Here is a 15970-nt window from a genome sequence, read left to right on the forward strand (position 1 = left end):
AGGTTGCAGGATCTAGAGCTGAGCTTCAAAGGAAACTTATAGAAGACTATGGTCCTTGAGATAGGTAAAGTTAAAGGGATCCCTGACCATTAGGTCCAGTTGTGACCGACTCTGGGGTTGCAGCGCTCATCTCACTTTATTGGCCAAGGGAGCCGGCGTACAGCTTCCGGGTCATGTGGCCAGCATGACTAAGCCGCTTCTGGTGAACCAGAGCAGCGCTCGGAAACACCATTTACCTTCCCGCTGGAGTGGTACCTATTTATCTACTTGCACTTTTTGGGGTGCTTTCAAACTGCTAGGTTGGCAGGAGCAGGGACCGAGCAACGGGAGCCCACCCCATTGCGGGGATTCGAACTGCTGACCTTCTGATCGGCAAGTCCTAGGCTCTGTGGTTTAACCCGCAGCACCATCCACATCCCCTCTGGTCCTTGAGATAAGTCAGGTCTAAAGTTGTTAAGGGTTTTATAGGCTGATGCTGCCACCAGCTCTTAAAAGTGCCTAAAAGTTACAGAGCGCCATACAGTGATTAAAGGACCAGCAAGATGGTGCCATCCCCTGCCCGCAGAGGTATGAAAGCAATCAAGTTCAATTTTATTCCTAGCCTGTCTCATTCTTTCCCCTTTTTTGTCTTGCAGAAGAGGTGAGCGAAGACGAAATGAGCGAAGAAGAAGAGCGGGAGAACGGAGACCACCTCCCAGTGGGTAAGAAGACAAATGGCGAAATGTGGCTTTATGTAATCTCTCTCTCCTTGTGCTTGTTGCATGACCTTGGTGATCCTCTGATGGTTTGGAGTCGCCTCCTAAAAATACGGTTTGCGTACTAAGGGTTCCCCCCACCCACCCCAGGCTGGTTCTCGTGTTTGCAGTCTAAAGCAAGTATAGGGAACCTCAAATGCGGCCCCCAGTCCTCTCTGTCCCTTGAGACTCTTGCCAGATTGCACCCTTCCCCACACAACACCTTTTTAAAATTAACTTTGCTGCATTAAATGTGCATTCTGCAGCTGGCCTCCTTTCTGGTGTTTCAATTTGTAATCTTTAAGGTAATATTTTAGTTTCCTGTTAAATGAAGTTGCTTTTGAATGTGTACTGTGAGGTTCTTACTTGTGTGGGTATAGAAATCTCTGGCTTTTGCATGACTTGAATGTATCTGTGATTCTTGCATTCCAGGGGTTTTGGACTAGGTGATCCTTGGGCTCCCTTCCAGCCCTACAGTTCTATGATTCCAATGTAGCGTACTGTACAAAGGCAAGAGTCACAACTGTTGCTCTGCCCATTTTTTATTTAACTCTGGTTTCAGGCTGAAAAAATAATTCTGCACTCCTGAACTGGATCTTCCTCCTCCCTGACAGATACAAATATTTGGCAGTCGCTGAACATAGATCCTGGCCTGATTTGGCTACAGGTTCTTGAAGGGCAAAAGGGGAGAAGCTTTACACAGTATATAATTTGACTTGTGGACCTTGCTGCCGCAAGACATGGTTAACAGGTGGATTCAGGAAGGATAGATCTATCGAATAGCCATGGGAACCGTATCTATTCTTAGTTCTACTTGCAATGAGTAACTTAGGTTCATTGATTTCAGTGGGTCTGTAACTCAGATACAATCCATCATATTGAAATGAAGCCTCCACACCAGTGGTTCTCAACTTGTGGGTCCCCAGGTGTTGTTGGACTACAACTCCCATCATCCCTGACCACTGGCCATGCTGGCTAGGAATGATGGAAGTTGTAGTCCAGCAATATCTCGGAACTCACAGGTTGAGAAACACTGCTCCACACTCAGAGGCAGTTTGTCTCAGAGAGCCGGAGGCAAGAGCAGGACGTTTCCTTCACACTCCTTTTGAACTTCAGGGGGGAGAGGATCCCCCAACATCCGCTTCCTGCCACGATTTGATTCTTATGTTTGAAGTTGCAGAGTCAAGGTTTGACCGGGATTCCGTGGGGAGCGAAGGAGAGGAAGAAGACGCTGGCGAGGGGACCCCGCAATCCAACACGATGACGGAGGGCGATTACCTTCCTGACTCACCTGTGTCATCACCTGTGGAGCTGAAGCAAGAGTTGCCCAAGTATCTACCCGCCCTTCAGGTTAGGAGGCCGTCATAGATCTCTGGCCTTCATGGGGAAGGGCCAGGCCAAGCCAGTGGTGTCTTTTGCTGACCTCCGAATGAACAGAGACTCCATGTGCTCACCAGTCACAATGGCCCACTGGGATTGGGCGATCTAAGGGTCTGGCGTGCTGGCTGGAATCGAAAAATGCAGTCATTCCGCTCCTTCCCAACCCCTGCTGCCACTGTGCTACCCAGGTCTAAGCCATGGTTCTTCTTAACATTACTTCCAAACCTTGGCTCATGGTTTGTCTTGCCCCAGACAAGCCATAGGCAAGGTTTGTTCTTGGTTTGCTGCATGTGGTTTGTCTGGGAAAGAAGCTGTATACAGTGGTACCTCTGGTTACGTACTTAATTTGTTCTGGAGGTCCGTTCTTAACTTGAAAATGTTCTTAACCTGAAGCACCACTTTAGCTAATGGGGCCTCCCACTGCCGCCGGAGCACAATTTCTGTTCTCATCCTGAAGCAAAGTTCTTAACCCAAGGTACTATTTCTGGGTTAGCGGAGTCTGTAACCTGAAGCGTATGTAACCTGAAGTGTATGTAACCCGAGGTACCACTGTAAGCCTGGTTCAGATGTGACCCTAAGCAAAACCATAGCTTTGCTCTGGGTAAGTGCAGCAGCAGAAGCAGGACCAGAGGGGAGGAGAACAGCACTCACATTTTTTGCTAAGTGTATCTGCATACTTTCTCATTCACGCTAAACCATGGTTTGGCTTGGCACTGGATGCAAACTGGGTCTGCGAGAGCCTCAAAACAATACTCCACACCACAAATATATAGAGACCCAAACAAATCCTTATAGTTTCTATATTATAATAATACAAATTAACATGACAAAATCCCACATGACCAAAAAAAACCACCCACCCCATCCTGCGACTATGGATCACATGTAACTAGCTTGTTTCAATTATGAGTCTTTCTCAAGCTCCTGCATACTCCTGCTATCAAATATTATTTCTAGTGTCTTATTTCCTTGGAGTTGGGTGGGTTTTTTTTATCAGATTCCAGCTCAAACCAGAGATGAGCACAGCTCCACTCAGGATAGTTGTATGATAGATGGCTCTGGCTTTTACACTGTGATTTGAATAGAGCTTGAATTGGCTCTCTCCCCACCCCCATTTCTTTCTTTTTTAAAGTTTCTAGTGCCTATGAATGGGAAAAATAGGATTGGAATCACAGGGCCTAAGAGGGATTGTCTTGTGGCCCTGTGTAATTCCTTGCCCCTCCACCTGACTTCTAGAAGCAGAGTAATTTGAAAATTAAGAGAAATTGTGTACATATGCAACTTTTATTCTATCTCTAGGGCTGTCGTAGCGTTGAGGAATTTCAGTGTTTAAACCGGATCGAGGAGGGAACGTACGGAGTGGTGTACAGAGCGAAAGACAAAAAAACAGGTTTGTTGTTTCTTCAGCAATGACACTGCTTAGAGACTATAGTGACGAAGCGGTGCATAAATGGTCGAAATAAGTAGGTAAGTTAATAATAATAATACTAATACTAATAATAAATACTTTCCAGATGAGATTGTGGCGCTGAAGCGGCTGAAGATGGAGAAGGAGAAAGAAGGTTTCCCCATTACTTCTCTAAGGGAGATCAACACCATCTTGAAAGCCCAGCACCCAAATATCGTCACTGTCAGGGTAAGGCCACCAGCACTTGATCGCCTGTTGACATGTTAACTGGGCGCCTTGTAATTGTCCAGGGTTATATTCTGTGGCGTCCCCCTTGTTCCAACAGAGCTGCTGCAGCATACATACCATCCTTGCGTGGAAGCCTATATGTGTAGCTCCGTATCACTTAAGCCTCTTTCCCCTCCACCCGCAAGGCAAGGGGACATTGCCTTTTATGAAAACACAAGAAGAGGGTGGTGGATCAGGCCCCAGGCACCTCTAGTACAGCTTCCAAGCAGAGGCTGGATAGATGGTCCATTGGCGTGAGCCAGCAAGGTGCTTCTTATGTTCTTAGTTTAGCACTACATAGCTGGGATACATGGCTGATTTGTTTTTTGAGACCTGAAAGAAAAGCAGGGCCTGAGCACGTGAGCACTTTCCCTCTTCCTGTGGCTTCCAGCAACCTGGTATTCAGAAATATTACTGCCTCCAGCCATGGAAGCAGAGCATAAGCCAATATGGCTAGTAGCCATTTTTAGCCCTCTCCTCCATGAATGTGTCTAATAATAGTTTAAAGCCATCCGGGTTGGTGGCCCTGCCTCCTGCGGCAGTGAATACCATAGTATTTACTAGGCGCCGTGTGAAGAAGTACTTTCTTTTATCTGTGCTGAATCTTCCAACATTCAGCTTCACTGGATAAGTTCTAGAAAGGAAGAAAAACATTTCTATCTAGCCTTTCCCTATATAACCTTGCGTTTAAGCACTTGCCTGCAGAGGCATCGCTAGGGCATTTAAAGCATGGTCCCGCTTCCTCTCCTAAGTGTTTCTGGGTAGGTAATGAATTCAGGAGATAAGTAAATTGGAGTGTGTATCCCAGGCTACTAGCTAGGGGAGGGATTTGGAGAAATATTATTTCAAAGTGACCCTATCTAGAGGTCATTCAAAGGGTATTGAATGGGAGAAACTGAACTGGGTTTATTTGGAGCAGGATACATTTGGAAATTTGGGAGTAATTTGGTGTGATCTGGGGTGAGGAGCAAATTTATTCAGGGAAACTAGTTGCCTGGCCTCCAGTGACATTTTGATTAAAAAGAGTCCACACCTGTTAACATATTACATATGTTAATTTGTATCTGTGTGCTGATACCCCAGATCTTCCCAAGTATCTGGTTATGTCTCGGCTTGGCTGGTAGTCATAGTCTGCAAGGAATACCATACACTTGAGTGAGATGTAAGTAGGTGCAAAGAATGAAGGAAGGAAATTATGAATTAAACCCTGCAGTCATCCAATGGTATCTGTGGCCTTTAGGATCACTGGTGCATCTCATTTCTGTTTCCAGGAAATTGTTGTCGGCAGCAACATGGACAAGATATATATTGTAATGAACTACGTGGAGCACGATCTCAAGAGCCTCATGGAAACGATGAAACAGCCATTCTTGCCAGGTTTGTGGCGTTTCTCGAATTCTAAACAGACTTGAAATAAACTTAAGCTTACCAGGATGACAAAGGCACGGGTGGGTCTTGACTTCTTTCACCACCTCTTTAGGAACTCTGCTGTTGTTTATTTCAGGGGAAGTGAAAACCTTGATGATTCAACTGTTGCGAGGGGTCAAGCATCTTCACGATAACTGGATTCTTCACCGAGACTTGAAAACCTCCAACCTGCTATTGAGCCACGCTGGCATCTTAAAAGTAAGAACCAACTTTTTGAAGCTGTTGCAAGCAGTCAGATGTGTTCATGGCAGGCTCTCTGCAGAGTACATTTTGACCCATCCAGGGTTGTTATTTTTCCAAATGCAACGTAAAATCATATGGTATTTATTGCATTTATTTATTAAGCTGTATGCCCTTCGTTTCTATAAAACATTCACGGTGATTGTCCAAAGCTGCGAGAGAACCCAACCACCACCAGTGGGGCCTGGTTTCATTTGGTGACACTGCAGAATTTTAGAGTTGATAGGGTATTTAGAGGTTTATCCAGCACACTACCTGCTCCTAATAGGTATCTTGCCGCTACAGCATCCCTGGCAATAGGTTGTCCAGCCTCTACTTGAACAACCCTCACCTTCAAAGAGCTGGCAAAATAGGGGCCTCTGATATTTCAGCAGAAAGAGTACAGTGGTATCTCTGGTTACATACGCTTCAGGTTACAGGCTCCACTAGCCCAGAAATAGTACCTCAGGTTAAGAACTTTGCTTCAGGATGAGAACAGAAATCGTGCTCTGGTGGCGCGGCAGCAGTGGGAGGTCCCATTAGCTAAAGTACTTCAGGTTAAGAACGGACCTCCGGAACGAATTAAGTACTTAACCTGAGGTACCACTGTATTTAACAATACTGGTTCCACCAATGTAAAAGCCCATCTCTCTATTACCAGACAGAGTGAGTGGACTCGCCGGGATGCAATCTCTTCTCAGACAGTTTGAGGGCTTTAAAGGCTTAGAAATGAGCACCTTGCTCAAACAGAAGCCAGGACAGTGATACAAAAAGCTCGTGGCTTTCTAGGGGAATCGAGCTGACTGCTGCCGAAAACCATATATAGAATTTAGCTTGTGGTCCCATTTGTCCAGGCAGTTCTTACACTATTCCATTTCTTTCACACCAGGTTGGAGACTTTGGGCTGGCCCGAGAGTACGGATCGCCTCTGAAGCCGTATACCCCCGTCGTCGTGACATTGTGGTACAGGGCGCCTGAGCTGCTACTTGGAGCCAAGGTTTGTGACTGATAGCCTTTCCTGCCTGGGAGTTTCCAAAGGCAGCTATTTTTCATCATTCCCATTTTAACATTTATCGTGGCCGAATGTACTGTGCAGCTGACGAGTGGCACTCGCTTGGCTGGTTTTCCTTATTAAGTTGAGTGACCTCAAAGTTTTATAAACCTCTATAATATTCACCCTTGGCCATCTTTTCCCTGTATTTTAAAACAAAGCACAAATCTGGGACGTTTGCATCTCCCTTCCCTCAAGATGATGATCCCACCCATATATTGGGGTGCAGTGGGGGGGGGGGAATAAGTGGAGAAAATGGACGCTGCTTGACTCAAGTGCCAAATGATAACCTGCCATCGTGACTTACCTTTTCAACCTCACCCACTCAGCAGCACGGTTTCGGAATTGTTGCTGTGGACTCTTCGCTCCCCATGCTGCAAAACGAAAACAAAAAACCCTTCCTTGTTCCAGAAATCTTCACATGCCTGCATGCCACACCATACTGATCTGCCTTGACCATGGCAGCCATGCTTGGTGGCCCACAAAATTAAGCAACTAACTTAATTTCTTATTGTCCTGCCTTCCAGGAATATTCCACAGCCGTTGACATGTGGTCCGTGGGTTGCATATTCGGAGAGCTGTTAACCCAGAAGCCGCTGTTTCCAGGGAAGTCAGATATTGACCAAATTAACAAAGTTTTCAAGGTATGCCCTTAAACTGTCGCATAAACACACACACTGCCACTCATCATATATTTGCGTAATGCCAAACAAAACAAAACAAAACAAAATAGGTGCTAGCTTTCTCTTTTCTGCTGCAAAGGCCCCCTAAAGAGACGTTGTTAATTCCCTGTTTTTCACTTGATGATATTCTGGCCCCCAGTGGGTCGAAAAATAAGATGCTTGCTTTTCGATCCAATGTGCTTCCTTTGTTGCTAAGCAACTAGCTTGGCAGGCTATCAGTGTCTTGCTCTCCACCTGACATGGTCTGGATGGCACAGACATGCATTTAGTGACTCACTAGGGAGCTGTAGGCAACTAGAAATTCCTTGTGGGCGAGCAAACCCTTCTAGTCTGCCCCCCCCTTTGTTCATGTACTAACTGCAGAAGAAGAAAACTACAGTGGTACCTCGGGTTACAGACGCTTCATCTTACAGATTCCGCTAACCCAGAAATATTACCTCGGGCTAAGAACTTTGCTTCAGGATGAGAACAGAAATCATGCTCTGGCGGCGCAGCGGGAGGCCCCATTAGCTAAAGTGGCGCCTCAGGTTAAGAACAGTTTCAGGTTAAGAATGGACCTCCGGAACAAATTAAGTTCTTAACCCGAGGTACTGCTGTATTTCCCCAACCCACAAAGAAATGCAGCGAGTCTTAATTTTTTTACTAGCTGAGCAGTGGCTTTTGGTACCCCATGGTAGATACTTTTAGGGTGTAAGGCAAGGAGCCCTAACAGTATTGTAGGGCTGGAGCCAATGACAACTCAGTCGAGTTTTGTCCTCACCCTCCATCCTGCTGAGTTCTACAAAGGCCATACTGACTCAGAGGAGGAGGAGGAAGAAGAAGCTGACAGACCATGCCTTCCTCTGGACTGGTTGTATGTTTTAAGGTAGGGGCTGAGGTCAGATTGGATTTTCAGTAACAGAAGCCCAAGTCACTAGCAACAGATGCATACCAAAAGCCATGAAAGTTCCTAACAATATATCGCCCAAATGGGATGATACTTCCTGGTTTTTCAAAACTTTTGTTCTCATTTTGTCTACGATCCTTATTCCATTATCTTGATCTCCACTATTTTTGCCCACAGACAATCCTTGCTAGTATCATACTGACTGGGGCAAGGGGAGAAGGGGGGTTGAGCCATTTTAAGCCAGCTTCCTTACATGGGTTTTTCATAATTATTCTTTCTGGAAGGATCTGGGAACCCCCAGTGAGAAAATCTGGCCTGGGTATAACGAGCTGCCGGCAGTGAAGAAGATGACGTTCACGGAGTATCCTTACAACAACCTCCGCAAGCGGTTTGGGGCACTCCTCTCAGACCAGGGATTTGATCTCATGAATAAGTAAGTCCATAAGAATATCAAAAACGTAAGATGAGCCCTGCTGGATCAGACCAAAGACCCATCTAGTCCAGCATCCTGTTCTCACAGTGGCCAACCCAGTACAGGAGGAGGTAGAGCATAGCCGTCATGACTAGCCGTCCTCCATCAAATCCCCTTTTAAAGCTGTCCAAGGAGAGAACCATGAATTAGAACATTAGAAGAGGCCTTTTGGATCAGGCCCATCCGGTCCACTTTCCCTATTTGTAATTCGCAGCAGCTGGTATTCAGCTCCCTCCAAGAGTAAACTGCTTTGAGGTTTTACAGTGGTACCTTGGGTTACAGATGCTTCAGGTTACAGACGCTTCAGGTTACAGACTCCACTAACCCAGAAATAGTACCTCGGGTTAAGAACTTTTATTCAGGGTGAGAACAGAAATCGTGCGGCGGCAGTGGGAGGCCCCATTAGCTAAAGTGGTGCTTTAGGTTAAGAACAGTTTCAGGTTAAGAACGGACCTCTGGAATGAATTAAGTTCTTAACCCGAGGTACTACTGTATTACAATCATGCTGTGAAATATACTGTATAATTTGGAAAGTTGTTTGTCTGTCTGTTCTCTGCATGCAGACACTCCTGAAGTTATGGCCACCCAGTTTGGCGTGATGGTTCCTAAGATGTAGGAGTGGGTTTCAGCCTCTGTTCTAATACTGTTGGACACCATTCTGAGTCAAGATGGTGGACTGAACCTTTTCAAACGGCACTGATTTAGACACCTCTAGAGATGCCACCACCCGCTTTGGCACAATGGTCCCTGAGATGAAGGGTTGGGTTTTAATCTATCTTATGTTTGGATACCATTGGGTGCCATGTTGAATCAAGATGGCGGGCTGACTGGTTTTGACCAAATTTGGCAGGAGACCAGCAAATCGCATTATATCCGTTAATGAATGGGGTTTCTTTGTTAATTAGAATTCCTGAGCAATGCTGCATACTTTCTGCTAGTTAATGAATAAATAAATAGGCAGCACAGAGAGAGCACAGTGATCATGGCTAGTAGCCATTGATAATAGCCTTATCCTCTATGAATAGCACCACATTCAAGAGGCAGATGCAGCCCAGCGTTGCAGGGAAAATTGAGCCGCTTGGGTAAGGTTCTGACCCTAACCCACCCGACCTTGAGGCACATTGCGATTGCCACAAACACACACACACACACACCAGATGCCATGCCATAGCCATTCTTCCCGGTGGGGAGTGAAGTGGTGTATGAAATTGTGTTAAGTGAACAATTTGCAACAAAAATCTTCTTTGGCGGCATCTGACTTCATGCTCACCCGCGTTTTTCTGCCCGAAGCTGCCTGCTACTTTTTTCCAGCACAGCGAGCAAATCGTCAGGCATGAGAATTTGAAGTTCTGGGCCCCGCTTTGTTTTGTTTCTAAAAGGGCTTTCAGTGAGCTCTCTTCCAGATAAAATAGAGGCAGCTTGGCATTGCAGGGTGGCTACGGTTCATACTTGCCCACTCTGGCTCACCTCTCCTTCTGAAATTCATTTCCTTTGTCATTCCCATCAGCTCATTGTGCTAACCCTTTTCCAGGTTCCTGACGTACTACCCAGGCAGAAGGATCACCGCTGAAGACGGCTTGAAGCACGAATATTTCCAGGAGACGCCACTGCCCATCGAGCCGTCCATGTTTCCGACGTGGCCAGCAAAAAGTGAACAGCAGCGAGTGAAACGTGGGACGAGTCCACGGCCGCCAGAGGGGGGCTTAGGATACAGTCAGCTGGTAAGTTTCCTTGTAGTTGTCGAAGCTCTGTGTAAAAATTCACCATCCTAAAAAGGCCTGTGTTTTAAAAGAGAACAGGTTTCTGGACCTTATTGAAATTTTCAAAAAGGAAAACCCAAGGTAGAAGATGGCACACTTTAAGTCTATAATGCTTCCAACATAACTCCCCCTTTATTTGTAAAGGTAAAGGGACCCCTGACCATTAGGTCCAGTTGTGACCGACTCTGGGGTTGCGGCGCTCATCTCGCTTTATTGACCGAGGGAGCCGGCGTACAGCTTCCGGGTCATGTGGCCAGCATGACTAAGCCGCTTCTGGCGAACCAAAGCAGCGCACGGAAACACCGTTTACCTTCCCGCCGGAGCAGTACCTATTTATCTGCTTGCACTTTGACGTGCTTTCGAACTGCTAGGTTGGCAGGAGCAGGGACCGAGCAACGGGAGCTCACCCCGTCGCGGGGATTCGAACTGCCAACCTTGTGATCGGCAAGTCTTAGGCTCTGTGGTTTAACCCACAGCGCCACCCGAGTCCCCTTTATCTGTACGTTATGTCAATTTTATGTTCTCATTCTTTGACCAAGATGACGTAACCAGGTGAAGAAGCTCTGGGTGTGCTTGGTTTCCTTTTTCTTTTTAAAGAGGAGGAAGTCACAGTCTTCCTTCTCTGGGCTGTACCAGGGGGGAAGAACAGTTTTGAACGCTCGTCTTGCCTCCTTCCAAGCAAGAGCAGAACCAGATGCTCCTAAGCCGGGAAGTAGAGGTGGAACACAGCTTTCCTGGAACCAACTTCGCCCTCTTCAAAATCACCATGTGCCACCTCTTTCTACAAATTATGCAGACCATCCTTGCCCCAATCTGCTGCCCTCCAGATATTTGGACTTACAGCAGGACCAGTGGCCAGGCATGATGGGACTTGTACTCCCAACAACAGCTGGAGACCTGAGTTCGAGAAACACTGGTCTACACTGACAGCAGTTTTCAGAGGGTTCAGGCATGGGGCATTCCTTGCCCTACCAGGAGATGCCAGCTGGGATTGAACCAGGGACCTTCTGCGTACAGGGGAGATTCTCTGCCACTGAGCTATCACCCTTCTCCAGCAGCGCTGTTAACAGGAAGAAGGCCCTGTTACATAGCTCAGTGACAGAGCACTCCTCTCGGCATATAGAAAACCCCCGTTTCAATCAGTCCTAAGGATCAGAGATAGCAAGCCTCCTCCTTCATCTCTCCTTCAGAGGTGGCTGGCAGCAGTTAAAAACTCACTGCAACCACTATCCCAGGGGTCAGCAAACTTTTTCAGCAGGGGGCCGGTCCACTGTCTCTCAGACCTTGTGGGGGGCCGGACTATATTTTGGAAAAGAAAAAAAAGAACAAATTCCTATGCCCCACAAATAACCCAGAGATGCATTTTAAATAAAAGCACACATTCTACTCGTGTAAAAAACATGCTGATTCCCGGACTGTTTGCAGGCTGGATTTAAAAGGCGATTGGGCCAAATCCGGCCCCTGGGCCTTAGTTTGTCTACCCAGGCACTATCCCTTCTATCTTGCCCCCCCCCCCCCCCAGTCCCAGACAGTGGCTGCATTTGGCTTGGTAGGTTTTCAACCGGCGCAGGCCTTATCTGCCAGCAGGTGGCGTTGTTGCTTTGTGGAAGGCTTAAAGAATATATGTGAGATAGAGCCTTTTGGATCAGACCAAAAGGCCTCTCTAGTCCATCATCTTCTTCCTCACCATGGCTTGGGGGAAGCCCACAAGCAGGGCATGAGAACAGTTGCCCTTTCCCCACTGTTGTCTCCCACAGACTGGTACACAGTTGAAAACCTGTGCATGCCTATAACCATCGCAGCTTGCTAGCTGTTGCATGAGCTCCCCTCTTCGACTCATAAGCCTCATTCCCTTCTCAAGTCATCTTAAACTGGCAGCTCCCATCTTGTGGGAGTGAGTTCCATAAGTTCACTACGCACTGTGTGATGGAAGTCCTTCCTTTTGTCTGTCTTGAAATATCCACCATTCAGAAGGCCTGGCATTCTTAGAATCTCCTTATCTGCAGCCGACTGTTGGCTAGTGAAACATCTTAAGTTCGCGTATCTGTTTTGTCATTCTAGGGTGACGACGACCTGAAGGACACCGGCTTCCATCTTACGACCACAAATCAAGGGGCATCAGCCGCAGGACCAGGCTTCAGTTTGAAGTTCTAAAGCGAAGCAGTGCAGGAAGGAGACGGGGAGAAGCCAGAGGGGAAGCGAACACTTTGCTTTTCTGCTCAAGCTGTTGGCAAGCGTGTCGACAAGCGCTCGCCGTGCAAATCCACTCCTCTCGGGGGGAGGGGTGTGTGTTTGTTTTTTGCAGGATGTCACCTGCATATGTGAAAAACATTCTTCCTGGATCTGGCACAAAAAGTCACTGCGATTCCATTTCAAGGATTGGAATTAATCTGAATAACCAAGGACTCTTTTTTGCAAAAAGAAGAAAAGAAAAGGCAAAACAAGAAAACAAAATCCCAACGGACTTGAATGGTACAGTTTTGGAAATGATTCTTTTTTCTTTTCTCTTGTTTGTATTTAAATCTTCTACTCTGGATGGGATTTTTGTTTTTGTTTTTGCTTGTACATTTGTAGAATAAAGAAATACAATTTTTAATTGTTTACCCCGTGCAAAGGAAACTCTTCTTCACTAGTGCCAGACTTGGAAACAGGAAATGATTTGCACAGAGGCATGCAGATCTTCACCCCTCCTTCTTTTTCACCATTATCAGCACTTTTTTTCTTTTTCTTTTTCTTTTTTGCACTGCTGTGGTTTTCCTCAGTTTCACCTCTGGAAATCGAATTACATTTCCAGCAGGGGAATAATTTGGCCAGCTTGCATTTTGAATGTGTACATTTTCCTTGGAAGTTTTGTGGTGCAATGCTGAGTAGCATGTCAAAATGCTTAGGGGCAAGTGTGTATGAGGCCAATGATTGATGGCAGATGCCTGCTAAGTTACTCTGGAGGTTGCTAACCCACCAAAGTCTGGGAGGATGAGTGCTTTTGTTTCTCTCTCTGCCTCCCTGTCTTCCATCCTCTCTTCCCCTCAAGTGCAGAAGGGCAGGGCTGCCAGGAAAGCACCTTTGATGCTCACCATGAAATTGTGCAAAGTACAATGCCCTTTGATTGCTCCCAAGAGCACAGGATTGTTCTGTTGCACAAGCTTGTTGCAAACAGATCAAGAGACAGCTGAGGAGAGGACAGCCGGAGTCTTTGAGTTCTGACTCTGACCAGCAGCCTCAGCCTGCCGGTCACTTTTTATTGCTAGTCCACAAAAATGGGTTCACGTAGCTGTAAGGGACAGGCACGGATGATTGTATCCAACTCACCGTATTTTTCGCTCTATAAGACGCACCAGACCATAAGACGCACCTAGTTTTTGGAGGAGGAAAGCAAGAAAAAAAATATTCTGAATCCCAGAAGCCAGAACAGCAAGAGGGATCGCTGTGCAGCGAAAGCAGCAATGCCTCTTGCTATTCTGGCTTCTGGGATAGCTGCGCAGCCTGCATTCGCTCCATAAGACGCACACACATTCCCCCTTACTTTTTAGGAGGGAAAAAGTGAGTCTTATAGAGCAAAAAATACGGTACGGTAGACTCATCAAAATTAGTGGCGCTAAGTTACTTGTGTCTATTCATTCTCAATAAGTCTCTACTCTGAGCACGACTCTCACAGGTTACAAAACAAAGCAAATGCAGATATCAGTCCCTTGATAAAGCAACTCTCCCCACTCGCCAAAGGTGTTGGGGACTGTTCAGCTGAGGCAGCTTGTTCTGCAGTTGTTAAAACTGTCCTTAAATGAAAAGGAAAGGATGGTGTGTGTGTGTGTGTGTGTGTGTATTTCATATATATATTAGAAGTTGTACCAAGTAATTGGGGACCGTAATGCATTGAAATTGTTCCACTGCATCTTCCTGGCAGGTATTTAAACAGAGAGAGTGGGATGGCAGCTGACTCGCTCGCAGAGTACATTTCTGTCAAATTTTCATTTATGCCGCCCCCATGGACTAGAATATCACCAGGTACCCTCTTTTCTTTTTGTCTCTTCCTGTGGATCCAAGTTTGTTGTCCAGGTACCTCTGTTGCCTTCCAAGATGTGACGAGAATTGGATCTGATCAGTGTTAAAAACACCCATTTTAAAGCAGAGATGAGCATGTGGCCTTTCAGATGTTGGGATTCAACTCCCATCTTCTTGACTGTTGGGCCGTACTGGCTGGGGCTGATGGGTCTCACAGCAGTTGGAGGGCCGCTGGTTGCCCCGCCCCCTTGTCACCATCACAGCTGGAAAAACTAGATGACTTCCCCCCTCCCAACCAGAAGCCTGCCATTCTTGGAATCTCCTTATCCACAACACATCCAACCCAACTTGGTTGAAACATGTATGGGATGCACTTTAAATGTACAGTGTAGATTTGCCCTAAGACTGTGTGAAATTGATTTGCCAGGCTGTCGGCGTGCAAAGAAATTGGGTGCAGAGTTCTGCATCTTGAAAATCTCAGGGATAACTGCTTCCATTCGAAAACAGCGGTGTGAGAGTTTCTAGTGACAGTGGAAATAACGCTTGGAAGTAGGTTGGCTACTGAAATTTCATGTGGCAGAATAAGGTGGCTGGAACCTAGAAACTTGCAGCAGAACAAACCCAGGTCAGCCTTGCCTACTCAGACTGGCAGCTACCTTCTAAGATCTCAGGCTGTGACCTTAACCCTGGGACTTTAGGTGAGGGGCAGGTAAGAAATCCGATTCATAATAATGAACAAGGATGATACCGTTTGAGCATATCTATGCATGCACTCTTGACATGTGCTGTATGCGCATGCTCCACTGTGATGTGGCCAATTTTTTTGGTCACATGAAGCTCTTGGTCAGAATCAAGTTCATATTCCTCCTTTAACTTTTATTTTTGTACATTCACCAAGCAAGGCATTTTGTTTTGATCCTGAAGTGTTCTGCTGGGTGTGAAACCAGCAGAGGGGAGCGTGGGGTTTTTTTTTGTACTTTTGTGGAAGAAATATAATCATGACTTGTACATAGTGTTTTCATGTAACATCAATGGTTTTGCTACTCTGCTGGAAAATGTACAGATATTTATACTTGTATACAGCTGAAATGTTTTTGGGACTTTGCAACATTCCGTTGGGCGTGTTGAAATGTGTAAATGCACAAATTCAGACTGTGTGTGGAAGCCAGCCTACTGCACCCAAAGGTAATATTTACATTCATAGCTCCGCCCACTTTTGTCTTTGGCCCCACCCACCTCTAGCAGGTGACCCTTTGGCAGAAAAGGGTTGCCCACTGGGTGTGCTAGGGATGTCCTCGTAAACCGGGCGTTGTAGTCAGAGTAGGTTCATTGAAATCAATAGACCTAAGTCAGGCTGGTTAATTTTAGTGGGTCTACTCTGATTAGGGCCACACCCATACCACACAGCTTCCCCCAAAGAATCCTGGGAACTGCTGTTTCTTAAGGCTGCTGGGAACTGTAGTTCTTGGGCAGGGAGAAGCTATATACTCAAAATGTGTGTTAGATCTGTGGTATGGATGCGTCCTGGGACTTGTTTGCTTGTTTGTTTGTAAGTTGCTTTGCGTTGGGGCTAATAAATAAAAACGTTAGATACAACCCCATGCTTCCCCAGATATTCTGCCGCCAGAGGGAAGCCAGCTGTCTGTACGTCTGATCCTTTCCTTGAAGATGGAAGGGGGGGGG

The 15970-nt window shown here is 46.3% G+C and overlaps 1 protein-coding gene across 6 annotated transcripts in view; it reads left to right on the top strand.

Annotated features, from left to right (window-relative positions):
* Positions 1–15883, top strand: part of CDK11B (cyclin dependent kinase 11B) — a 31758-nt gene extending 15875 nt beyond the window's left edge. For 4 of the 6 annotated variants that reach the window (XM_082229982.1, XM_082229984.1, XM_082229985.1 and 1 more), the window contains 11 exons: positions 636–701; positions 1909–2084; positions 3414–3504; positions 3629–3750; positions 5061–5166; positions 5294–5415; positions 6326–6433; positions 7015–7131; positions 8341–8489; positions 10060–10249; positions 12350–12889. In XM_082229982.1, coding sequence (XP_082086108.1) covers positions 636–701; positions 1909–2084; positions 3414–3504; positions 3629–3750; positions 5061–5166; positions 5294–5415; positions 6326–6433; positions 7015–7131; positions 8341–8489; positions 10060–10249; positions 12350–12442 — 1340 coding nt within the window. In that variant the 3' untranslated portion in view covers positions 12443–12889. Of the gene's footprint in view, positions 1–635; positions 702–1908; positions 2085–3413; positions 3505–3628; positions 3751–5060; positions 5167–5293; positions 5416–6325; positions 6434–7014; positions 7132–8340; positions 8490–10059; positions 10250–12349; positions 12890–14189 lie in introns of those variants that run through there. The other 2 variants (XR_014221494.1, XM_082229983.1) reach the window with 2 other exon arrangements.
* Positions 15884–15970: the final 87 nt, after the last annotated feature.

The sequence above is a fragment of the Podarcis vaucheri genome, assembly GCF_965113315.1.
Source record: "Podarcis vaucheri genome assembly, chromosome: 7".
NCBI lineage: Eukaryota > Metazoa > Chordata > Lepidosauria > Squamata > Lacertidae > Podarcis > Podarcis vaucheri.